General features: G+C 50.9%; 1 protein-coding gene across 1 annotated transcript in view; it reads left to right on the top strand.

The window, feature by feature from the left end:
- Positions 1 to 11824, top strand: part of LOC123987688 — a 42054-nt gene extending 30230 nt beyond the window's left edge. Inside the window, exons 2-3 of the mRNA XM_046285190.1 lie at positions 8349 to 8996; positions 9134 to 11824. Coding sequence (XP_046141146.1) covers positions 8349 to 8996; positions 9134 to 11824 — 3339 coding nt within the window. The remainder of the gene's footprint in view (positions 1 to 8348; positions 8997 to 9133) is intronic.
- The last annotated feature ends 1046 nt before the right edge of the window (positions 11825 to 12870 follow it).

The raw sequence follows: 12870 nt of genomic DNA, 5'->3' as shown, positions 1-12870 counted from the left end.
AATAGTTTCAATGAATGGTTTCAATTATTAGTGTTACATTACGCTCACCTATTTATTTTCTTCCCAGCTTACTTTCTGGTTATACTCTATATTCTATATTTTATACTGTACCTTATTTACCTTTACCTCTGATAATAATTAGTAGCATTGTATGTTATGTTATGTATGCTTCTCTTCTCTCATGGCTGGCTTGCTATTTGCTATCTGTCTGGCGACTTTATTTTACTTTACGGTTCACATCCTTGGTTTATTTCATCTCAAATTTATGGTTTATCTTGAGTTTAATTTTATGTGATTATATTGTGCGCTAGTGTTGAATGTTAAATATTCCTCTTCTGCTATTTGGCTGCTCGGCTGTATGTATGTATGTTTGACGTTTTAGGTTTTGGAGGTTTTGTTGGTCATTTGCTTATGTCCAGTTCACATATGCTCGCTTGCCTGCTTGCGCGCAATACTACTTATGTTTACTTCACAGTTTCTCACGTTCTCATATTGCTTACTGTTTCTTTTACTGTTAACTATTCATTAACTGCTCTATTGCATTAGATGCATTAGATGTATAAATATATTTATTTCCCGTTGTATTTGTGATTTGATTTAACCAGTTTTAGTATGTTTCGTATGTTTAGTATGCTTATTATGACAGCTGTTATTGAATGTATGGGCTCCTCTATTCTATTCATCTTCGGTGATCTTCTAATCACTAGTATAGATTCATAATTATGAATTATGAATTATCAACTCGTAGCTCCCTGTTGTCCATAATTTGGAAATGTTGAACTATAACATACTCTTTTATGCAAACTACATTTTATCAACCTAAATATAATTGCATTTCCTGCGCTGCTCGACTCTCAATCGGCAACCTCAAACTCCAGGCTCATCACGTTCGTGTCCTGGTTCTTTGCTGGGCTATGATTTGAAATATGAAATTGAATTTCCCCTGGAGGCGGGGGTTACAGAATACGTCTCCGGCCTCCCTGGCTTGTCGTAAAAGGCGACTAAAAACGGACCTCGCGCGGAATCTCTCCAGATTGGCGCCTTCAGGCCGTCGTACACGGACGCGGCTCGCTTGCAGTTCTTCTTACATCGGCCGATGGTCATCTCATCGACTTAGTTCTGGACATTACCTGCGAGTGGGCGACTTAATACGCTCATCGCCCGCCGGTGCGCGCCATTAACCCGCTTGACGAGACGCTTAAAACTTCTAGCTCTCACGCCTAATTTTAAATCCAATCATGAAAACTCAACTCTAATGCATGCTTCATTGTTCGAATACCTACCTATCTCCCTGGCAACGCTTAATTTTGAGAAAGATTCGCATCAATTGCCTTCGCGGGACTGTATTAACTGCCTCTTAATTTTACTCTTATGATAAGTTAATTCAAATCTACGGCTCTTCTCAATTCTCAATCATAATACTAACATAGTCCTTCAACTACGAATCATTGACCCTGGTTCCTTGTCAACTTTAGAATTTTTGAATATTTCAAGATTGCGTTTCATCAATTTAAACATAATTGCATTTTGCACAGCATGATTTTCAATTGATGACATCGAGTTTCAGGCGTATTAAGCTCGCGTCTCGACCCTCTCCCGGACTCCGATCCGCGGTTGATTTTCCTTACCGTACTCCCCGTGTGGGCCCTTCCCAACTGCTATTTGCCAAAGGTGACGGAACTCGTTAACCCGGCTTCGGACTCCCTGGCCTGCATACTGCACCCATTAAATATTTAAGTCGGATTTTGTATGGCTTGGCAAATTGCCCGTGCGGAAGTGCTCCTTCGCGGCTCCCCTTCCTCCCTGCTCTCGCTCAGCGTGGCCTCACGAGTACGACTTCGCCTCAATTTTCCAGACACGCGAATAATATACTTGGCATCGATTGTGCCGGTAATGATCAACTCAATGAGTGAACCCTACCTTCGAACTTCTGTGTATGTGTCCTATTTTATGCCACGAGTACAGCATTCCTATTACTGGACTGGGTAAATACAAACATTAAGTTATGATCAAGCAATAATGCCTGCAAGGCGTCCAATTATTAATAACATTCTACGTAACTCCTTACCTTCCCTTACAAATGTTTTCTTGACATATAAATTCACAGATAAACTCGCAGATAACAATAATACACATAATAAACTCACATACTTAACTCACATAGTCGCAAACATAATTAGGTGGTCGGGTTGAGTACGTGCGTGCGTTTGGCTTGCCCTCACTAATGCCATTAATTTCGTCGGTCTGGCCTCACCGGCGCCAGCGGCCACCCCTCGCCCGGGATCCGCGTGTGCCGCGGGAGTGACGGAAGCCTCGCCGGCGGACTCGACGAGGCACCATTAACCCTGCGCGTTCTCTTGCTCTCTCCACACTCTCCTTTTTGGTCATCGCCTCGGTTACAAACGATATAAGAGAGCGTCGCCTTCGTCTATCCAGAAGAGAGCTTGCAAACGACTCTGGAGTCAGCTCCCCTACCTCCAGGTATAGAAGTGTTCGTTGCACGGCCCAACGATCACACACAAACACTGTGTGGCATCATCGTCCACTGGAGGATCGCAAAACCAGCAGCTCGGGGACGGACTTCTTCCTATCCGATGGAGATAATGAGCAAAGCATCCGTGACCTGTCACCACCTGCGCCAGATTATAGGTTAGGCAACGTGCTCCATTGCTCTCCACCCACGCCTCGATGTTGGGAATCAGCCTGCGAGTCCAGGCGCCGCCCTCCGAGGTTGTCCATCGAGTTTGCCAGCGATCAAAGGTGTCATATTCCACCACCTACGGCAGATTCACGCGCTCTTCTGGGACCTCCGCCTCCTCGTACCCATACAAAGCGGCCCTGGCCCTTATTAACAAGTCCCACGGCATGCAACCTGACAGCGCGCACAATGCCTCTGATGAAACGGTACGATACGCGCGTGTCACGCGCAGTAACCCCAACCGCTGTGTCGATGTCAATCGCTGTCTCACACATCCGTACTCCACCGCCTCGCTCCATACCGGAGACGCATACAAAACTATAGATTCTAGCACTCGGTAATACAGCAAACGCGGTTTCGGACCGCATCCTCGTGGATTCGGTAGCAGCCACGAGAGGTGCTGCGCTACTTTCACTGCCTTCTCACATACCCGGCTCATTTGACTATGAAAGAGTCTGCTATTACTGAACATCACACCAAGGTACCTAATCGAGCGCGATGTCCTGATTATCGCGGCCTCGTACGATAGTACAAGTCCGTCGGGTACGCGCCGCCCAGTTAAGAGCACTGCTTCAGTTTTCTCTTTCGCGAGAACCAGTCTCTCTCTCTCGTACCACGCCCCCACCACACATAAGGCATGTTTTGCCAGCTCGCGCACTCTGTCTAATGATCAGGCTACTATAAGCAGCGCCATATCATTCGCAAAACCCACGGTTGTCACGCCTGGTGGCAGCAGCACCTCCAGCAGCTCGTCGTACGATAGGTTTCACAACAGTGGTCCCAACACTGATCCTTGTGGCACCCCACCAAATACAGCTGCTTCCACCCACTCACCGCTTGGCGTCCGGGTTCCCACTATTCGCTCGCTTAAATAGCTAAGTAACATGTCCATTATTATCGTCGGAAACCCACGGCGCTCGGCTGCAGCCAGGATGCGGTCCCAACGCACTGTATTAAATGCATTTTTCACATCCAGGGTAATTAGCAGACAGTGACTTCGCCCTCTGCGCGCACGATCCCACTCCGACATGACCACCTTCATCGCCTGATGAGTTGATCTGCCCTCCGTGAACCCAAATTGACGCACCGACAGCCCTCCAGACAGGCGAATCGCTTCTAGCATTAACACGCGCAAAACATATTCGAAACACTTCCCCATGTCTGACAGCATGCATAGCTGTCGAAGGTCGGAAAGAGAATTACAGGCTTTCCCGGCCTTCGGTATTAAAGCCAGACGCCCTACTTTCCAAGCCCTTGGAAAGTAACCTAGCCTCAGACAGGAATTGAAAAGGGCACAAACCCAGCCGGATGCAGTGTTACGCAGAACGTGAACGGCCTCGCCAGGGATTTCATCTGGACCCGGAGCTTTTCCTTTCTTCAACATCCCCATTGCGTACCTCACATCTTCGTTCGTGAACACGTCCCCCTGGCGCGAGGTGCTCTCCCCTGGGCTTCAGCATCTCTTACTGGTGTTAGGAGGAACAGCGCTTGACCCTGCGGGTACCCCCGCGATCTCGCGTGCGTTGAATGCCGAAGACGTTGACGCTCCTTCCTGACGAGCCCAGATCAATGAAGCCTGCGCTACTTCTTCTCCTCTTGCTTCGTCTTCCTCCTCTTCTTCTGCTGCACTACTCCTTGGGATGGCAGCCTCTTTTTGGCGCTCCTGCTCCACCACGAAAAGCGCGGACACCGTTGCGTGGAACTCCTCTCGGTTGAGGCGAACCAGGGGCGACTTCCCCTTCAGACGATTCATGACCGCCTTGTAGGGTTTCCCCCACGGATCTTCTTCGATAGTCGAGACCATCTCACTCCACGATGCCTCTTTAGCTCGACGCAATGCCAAGGATAAGGCACGTCGGCTTTCCAGCATCTCCAGGCGATACGGGTGCCCCTGCTGTCGTGCTGCCGTCGGGCTCCGACGATCCACCTTCTGCCAGCGGTGGCGGAGAAGCTTTGCTTGGAGACAAAGATCTGCTATCTCCTGGCTCCACCATGGTACATTTTGTACTTTCCTCCTCTTGCGGGTCGGCAATGGTGGACGGGTTGACAGAAAGAGCGTCTCTAACTCATCAATCACTTCATCAATTTCGGCCACGGTGCACAGCGGCGGTAGCGCGGACTGTTCCGATGGACCGGCTGCTGCAGCTCCTCTCTCTTGACTACGTTGAACTGTTGGATCCAGGGATCCTGGCATCGGTAACTGGCCGCTCACTATTTCCCTCCACGCCTCCATGCCCGTGCGACCTAGTCTCGCCTCCCAAAGAGAATCCTCGGACGAACCAATAGCCTCTGGTCTCGCTTTAAATCGATGAATAAGATAGCGGTGATCCGACCCCGAATAGCGCGTGGACACTGTGAGGCTGCGGCTACACAAAGGGCATCGATTCGAGAACCCACGCCACCACGTTCGAATGACGGACTTCCTTGACTTGCCACGGGCATCAGCCCTGCGTGCTCGATCAAATTCATCATACGGTGACCGCGTGAATCCACGCGATCTGATCCCCAGTGCGGAGAACGGGCATTGAAATCCCCGGCGATTATAATCGGTTTCCTAACACTTGACAGACATGTCGCAAGACCCCGTAATTGACCTTCAAAGCTTTCTATAGTCAGTGATGGTGAGAAGTAACAAGTCACTATCACAAACTCGCGAGTCTCCAATGCCACGCATCCGTCTGTCCCAAACACCTTTCTAGTCACCCCCATGTCGCAGCTAGGACGATTCGTATACCACACGCAGGCTGAGCTGCTCCTGTCCTGATTCCAATTCGGATGAGGATTAAACGGCTCACTGATGACGACTATATCCGCGCGAAACTCGTTCACGGCCTGCCACAAGAGATCCTGTGCCGCGCGGCATCTGTTTAAATTGATCTGCAGTACACTGAACGCAGACATGTTTTCCTCTTCTCTTTCTTCTTCGGCCGGAGATTTAGCAGCACAGTAACGTAGCTATCGGAACAAAAGGAAACGGGCACTCTTAAGTACAAGGATCTACATTTAAGTCGAACTGAACTGCCATGGCAGTGATCAACACTTACTGCAACTTGTAACGGCAATGACAACCCCGGTTATGACCCTCACGGTACAAGGATCCTAAACCACAGCAAACAATGAGTAACATGAGTTCTGAAAGCGAAGCAAATAACATGATCTATAACTTAAATCTGAATCAAAAGGGGGAAAAGAAAGGAAGGGAAAGAGAATAAGAGAAAGGAAGGAAAAAGGGAAGGGGGAAAGAGGGGGAGAAAAGAGAACAACTGTAGCATGGAAGGGATTGTTTCAACTGACTCGCATCAATCTGCGTGCATCGCCCTCCCTCTCCGCCCTGCCCTATCAACTTAATTCAACTCACGTAACCCAATCCAAGGATGAAGCGGGACAGCGGGCTGACCTGACCCGACCTAGAAACAAGTCATGCAACCGCTCGACAACGTGAAGCGCAGTCAAGCCAAGCCAGGATTTAACTGAATATATTTAATTGATTAAGCTAGTCAAGATCGAACTAATTCAATCAACTTCATCAAGAGTATGGATAGAACTAAGCAATTAGTATCAGGACACCGGCAAATCGAACAGCTATTTACAGTCGGCATTCGGCCAATATCCAGCATGGTTGACAATCAAGGACTAACCAGCTACGTATTAATAGGAGCAACGGCAGCGGAACTAACACCAACATCAGCAACAATAGTAGTGTTTAAACGGGTAGGCTGAACAAACAAGGATGGTGCGATAAACGTTAATCGACAAATGATCACTCAATACTTACTTACTCAGCGATGCTTGTCGTAGGATGACTGATAGTGATCGGCTGCGTCGCTCTTCCTCTGTTTTACTCCTCCTTCCTCTTCTTCTTCACCCGCCACTGCTATAGACGCGTTGGCGCGTGGGCGTTGTCGGCGTCAGCGGGTCCTTTTCGCAGCGAGGATGAACAATGTGCTGTGGTGTGCTGTGCTGATCTGCTGCGCTTAGTTATGCACAATAACCCCTCACTGCACCACGGCGCACGTATCGACACACGCGTATTGCTCCAAGCTTCGATTCGGACCACCACAAACAGCGCGAACTAGCGACTTCCCCAGTTAGAAATGTACTAAATGAAGGCCCCTTCGAGGTGCCCCAATTTATATCCAGAGCGGCCGGCAATCGTTGTGGCTGGGGGAACCTGCGAGGGGTAGTCCCTCACCCTTGAGCCCCGCTTTCGAGACACGCGCTTGGGCACACTCCCCTTGCTTTCTCGCCTCCCCTCGATCGAAGCAGGGGTCTCGTAGTCGTCTTCAACAAAGCCCGGCAACCCAAAACTTACCAAGCCTTCAATGAAAGGACCTAATCAAGTCAACATTAATAACGTGAATAAATTACAATTAAATCAATTGCACTCACTGATCAATAACGGTCAAGGGTGTTGACTTAATAAAGCATAGACCAGACTTTCGATTATATCAGATCCTATTTGCTGTGGAAGTATAGAATCAAGTCTCCCCTGGAGGCGGGGTTACAGAATACGTCTCCAGCCTCCTTGGCTTGTCGTAAAGGGCGACTAAAAAGGAATCGCGCGCGAAGCCCCTTCAGATCAGCTGTTGTTCAGATCGGATCCCTTTTGACGCCGAAATTTCTAGAAGCTAGATCGCTTCCTTCGTCTCAGCTGTTCGTTCTGTCGACCTCCAGCGATCTCACTCGCTCCGTTGGCCGACGTAGCGAGCCGACTGGGCTGGTAGGCCGGCGGGCGACGGCGGAGACGGGGGGGAAACATAATATAAATATGCCGCCGCATACTTGCGAACGCCCTGCTTCTTCTTATACGTCTTCGCGTACTAGTTCTTCTGAATTTCGAATTTCGAACGCGTTGCTTCGGAACGCAAGAACTGTTCAACATTTCTATCTTACTAAACTTTATTAAGATACAACTACAGAGTCTAAACTTTTCTTCATCACAAATCGCGCCTTTTTCTATACGAGCTTCGTAAACCTGGAAGTCTATCGCTTCGGTAAGGTCGCGCACCGGCAAAAAAAATCGCTTACGAATCCGTTTTCTAACCCCTTTCCCGGTTGAGGGGCGAAAACGATCAAACATTGATCCTTCGAGCCGAATAGTGCGGTCAACGAACGTTCTTCCACGTCGCGAGTGAGTGGTGCTAGTGACCTCCTGGAAAATTGTGGCTGGACTCCCACGCCAGAAGACTGACCCGCCGCTTCAAAATAGGATTCCACTAACCAGGCAATCAGGCATCGGAAAAAGAAGTCAAACAAGAGAAAGATAAGTCTTATTCTTTATCTAAATCATTTCTCTTGCCGTAACGGTTTCTCCGTGACGTCATCCGCTTGGGCGTTGTCTTCTGAGGTCGAGCCTGTGTTTGTAAACGCTTCGGAACGTCTCGAACTTCAAATCAACACTCGTTACTTCTAACGGCTTCGGAAACGCCCAGTTCTGAAAAATAAAAGGATTACGATGCCTGCGACGGAATACGCGGATATTTTACGGGAACAGGAGGAGCTCGGACGTTGGATCCAACGGTTTTGGACCAACCTTTGTAAATTGGGCAGGGAAAAAATTACGCGGGCAGTTTTAGAACAGCGTAGAGGTCTCCTTGAGCGATATTGGGATGCGTTTTTAAATGGTCACCGTCAACTGTTGCGATTCAAGGAAGCCCAGGACAGTGCTTACGTGGACCAAGACCGCTTTTCTATGATCGAAGAAGCTTATCTTCAGGTCGCGGCTCAGATGACTCAGTACCAAGAGGACCTCGCGCAGGCGGGCCCCTCGCGTGGAGTACAACCCCCTCCAGAACCACCGGAAAAGCCGCAATTGCCAAAAATACAATTACCCACTTTCTCAGGAGACCCCTTAAAATGGGAGAGTTTTCGAGATCTTTTTAAGAGTCTCGTTCACAGCGTTCCCAACCTTCAGGATGTACGGAAATTGCTGTACCTTAAGTCGGCCTTGACCGGAGAAGCAGCGGAGGTCATCCAAAATACGCCAATCACCGATGCTGGATACCAAGGAGCCTGGGAGGACCTGGAGCAGCGGTACGGGAACTTGCGTCTTCTGTCTTTCGCGCACCACAGGGCCCTTCTTTCCTGCCCTCCCGCGCAACAACAGTCTGCCGCGGAATTGAAAAGGCTGTTAGATACATTCAAACAGTCGATTAGAGCGTACACTGCGCTGAAAAAACCGGTAGCTCAGTGGGATGAGTGGTTTGTTTATTTCTTAAGCCAAAAATTGAACAAAACCACGCACCTGGTCTGGGAGACCTCTCTAGCTGATAGCCGCGACGTACCGCGACAGCAAAAGGTGCCCCAGCTAAAACAAAAAAGGAGGCGCCTGTAAAACGCACTAATGTAGCAGTCTTAGCTGCTTCGGCAAAGAGTCCCGCCCCTCGTAAGTGCCCCTCGTGTGCTGGAAATCATAACTTTGCTTATTGTTCAAAGCTAAAGGCGCTCCCACCTCGGCGCCGGAAGGAGCGAGCTCAGCAACTACAGGCGTGCTTTAATTGCTTGACCGTTGGCCACGACACAACCAAGTGCTCGTCAAGTCAAGTTTGCTTAGCGTGCGGCCACAAGCACCACACGCTGCTCCATGATGCGATGCCGAGTCCCACGAAGAATATGCCCGCGAACAACGGAGACGTTTCGACATCGCAAACCTCAACGGCCTCCACCGAAACAGAAGAGAAGGGCTTGGCCGCTTCCTTTGCCTGTTCAGCTACCACTCGACCCGCCGCACTCTTAGTGACGGCCAAGGTGAGGGTGGAGGCACCATCAGGAGAACTTCTCGAGGTCAGAGCCTTGCTGGACACCGGTTCGGACACGTCGCTTGTATCTGCTTGGGTAGCTCAAGCACTCCGTTTGCCACGGCGGGCGGTCAGCGTCGCCATCTCAGGAGTTCAAGAGAATGAAAGCGGAGTGGCGAAAAGTGAGGTTTCTCTTTCCTCACGCTCTCGTCTGGACCCCAGCTTTCATTTGTCGGTTCGAGCGTTGGTGCTGCGGAAACTTACTGCGTTACTTCCCGCTCGAGCAGTGCACTCACAATCCTGGCCGTATCTTCAAGGAGTGACTCTTGCGGATCCGGAATACGGAGTACCCTCTCGTGTTGACTTAATCCTGGGAGCTGATATTTGTGGAGTTTTGTTACAGGACGAGTCGCGGGTCAGGCCGGTTGGCACACCGACGGCGAGGCGCACTCCATTCGGGTGGGTGTTGATGGGCCCAGTCTCCGACACCAAAGGTCAAGGCAGCAAGGCAGTCGTCCACAGCCTTCACTGCCAAAAGGACGACTCAACCAATAGGCTGCTTCGACGCTTTCTTCGAAGCTTCGAAGAGCTACACGAGCAGCCTCCGTTATCACCAGAGGAACGGGAATGTGAGCGGCACTTTCGAGAGACACATTCTCGGGACGAAACCGGCCGCTATTCGGTACACCTACCTTTCAAATTGGATCCAAGCCTTGCCCTGAAGCCCTGCAGATCAACGGCGCTAAAGTTGCTGCTCAGCTGTGAGCGCAAGTTGGCATCCAACGAAGCCTGGCGAGACAAGTACTCGCAGTTTATGGAGGAATATGCAGCCTTGGATCACATGGAGGCGGTAACGGGGTCTGCGGTCCAGGATCCAGCTTATTATCTACCGCACCATGCCGTGGTGAAGCGATACGACTCTAGCGGCAAAATCAGGGTCGTCTTCAACGCCTCCTTTCGCACCGCCACTGGATCCTCTCTCAACGACTGTTTGATGCCTGGACCGAAACTACAGTCAGACCTCTGGATGATTCTAACACGATGGCGCTTATTTCGAGTAGTATTTACCTCGGATATTGTTAAAATGTTCCGACAGATTCGAGTACACCACACGGATGCGGACTGGACCAGGATACTTTGGCGCTCCAGACCCGATCAACCTGTACAGGACTTCAGGCTCAAGACCGTCACCTATGGCACAGCCTGCGCACCCTTCCTAGCGCTGAGGGTGTTGGTCCAACTTGCTGAAGATGAGGAGGAGCGTTTCCCGCTGGGAGCGGTCGCAATTCGTCGGCATTCGTATGTGGATGACATTCTTGCCGGAGCCGACGACGAGAAAGCAGCCCTGGAATTGAGACGACAGGTTATCTCCATCCTGCATTCGGGAGGATTCGATCTGAGCAAATGGGCTTCGAATAAACCAAGCTTGCAGGAAGCGGACGAATTTCAAACGTGCGTGTTCCAGGACTACCCGGGAGTCAGTACCTTGGGGGTCGTCTGGAGGCCAAACACGGACACCTTCTCTTTGCGTGTTCTTCCGCCTCTCAATGAGACCACGCGATACACTAAAAGGCGTATCCTCTCGGAAGTAGCCAGCCTCTTCGACCCTTTGGGATGGGCGGCCCCTGTTTTAATTTTTGCAAAGATTCTTATGCAGGATCTTTGGACAATTGGCGCAGAATGGGATGAGGACTTACTTGAGCAACTACTTTCCGCATGGGAAACCTTCCGAAGTGCGCTGAGCCAACGCGACGCTTTGGCAATTCCTCGCTGGACGAATTACTCAGCGAACATTGCGCAACTGGAGCTGCACGGGTTCTGCGATGCCTCCCAGCGAGCCTATGCAGCCGTCGTCTACCTGCGAGTGTCCAGGGGAGAATCCAGCGTAGCCACACTACTTGTGGCAAAAACCAAGGTGGCACCGGTCAAGGCACTTAGCATACCACGACTGGAATTGTGCGGCGCGGTGCTACTTTCCAAACTAATAGCGGAAGTAAAAAAGGGATTGACCTTACCAGCAACCATCACGGCTTGGACGGACTCCAGCGTTACCCTCCACTGGATAAGAGGGCATGTCTCAACCTGGAAGCCGTTTGTTGTCCACAGGGTAGCCACCGTGCAGTCCAATGTTCCGCCTCAAAATTGGAGACACGTGGCAACCAAACACAACCCTGCGGATTTGGCTACAAGAGGGATAACGCCGTCGGAGCTCCTGTCGTCGCATCTATGGTGGAGTGGACCCTCCTGGCTCGTCGACCCCCCAGATCTGTGGCCTGCAACACCTCTGGGAAAGGTCGAAGAGGCGGACTTGGAGAGGGGCCGAGCACAAATCTACCTGGCAAAGGAAAAAACGAGGAGAACGACCTCTTATCAAGGTTTTCAAGCTTAACACGCTTAACGGCCGTGATTGCTCTCTGCTCTAGATTTCATCGACTTACCAGGAAGCTGAAAACCGAAACCGGGTTTATCCGGGTTTCGGAGCGAGACGCTGCTCTACGGATCGTTATCGGGCTAGCTCAGAAGTCCGATTTCCAATCAGAGGTCGACCAGCTTCGGCAGCGCAAGGAGGTACGGCGATCTTCCGCTCTTGGGGCCTTGAGGCCCTTCCTGGATGACCAAGGACTACTACGCGTCGGGGGCCGCCTCGACCTAGCCTCTATTCCCTACAACGAGAGGCACCCTTACATCATCGGGAAGAAGAATGCTTTGGCTACTCTTTTGGTTCGAGATGCCCATCTCCGTACCTTGCACGGAGGACCGCAACTCACCAGGAGCATGCTGGCGCGACGCTACTGGATAATCCATGGCCGTTCGTTGGTGCGAGACGTCATTAAAGGGTGCGTAAAATGTGCTCGCTACAGTGGTAGGCCGACCACGCAGCTGATGGCCCCCTTACCGCTCGAGTGCATCACTCCTCGGCGACCCTTTCTTCCCACCGGGGTGGACTATGCCGGACCGGTGAAGCTGCGGACATCACCAGGAAGAGGACACAAATCCTACAAGGGATATATAGCGCTGTTCATTTGCCTTAGTACACGCGCAATTCATCTTGAAGCTGTCTCAGATCTTACCTCTGCCTCATTCCTAGCCGCTTTTCGCAGGTTCGTCAGTCGCAGAGGCCGCTGCGCCACCATGTTAAGCGATAATGGGACCGTTTTCCACGGAGCGGACCGGGAGTTGCGCAACATGTTCCGCGGCGCCTCCGCCTTCTACTTAGACGCCGCAGCTTCGTTGGCAGCCGATGGCACGGACTGGAGCTTCATCCCTCCGTATGCTCCGCACTTCAGGGGCCTATGGGAGGCAGGAGTTAGAACGGTCAAGCACCACCTACGGAGAATCGTCGAAAACGCCACGCTTACCTTCGAGGAGATGACAACGCTCTTGTGCCAGGTGGAAGCATGCATAAATTCACGGCCGCTACATCCACTTTCCGAC

Source organism: Osmia bicornis, chromosome 3, assembly GCF_907164935.1.
Source record: "Osmia bicornis bicornis chromosome 3, iOsmBic2.1, whole genome shotgun sequence".
Taxonomy (NCBI): domain Eukaryota; kingdom Metazoa; phylum Arthropoda; class Insecta; order Hymenoptera; family Megachilidae; genus Osmia; species Osmia bicornis.
Note: the sequence above shows the minus strand (reverse complement) of the source record. Positions and strands in the feature narration are given on the sequence as shown.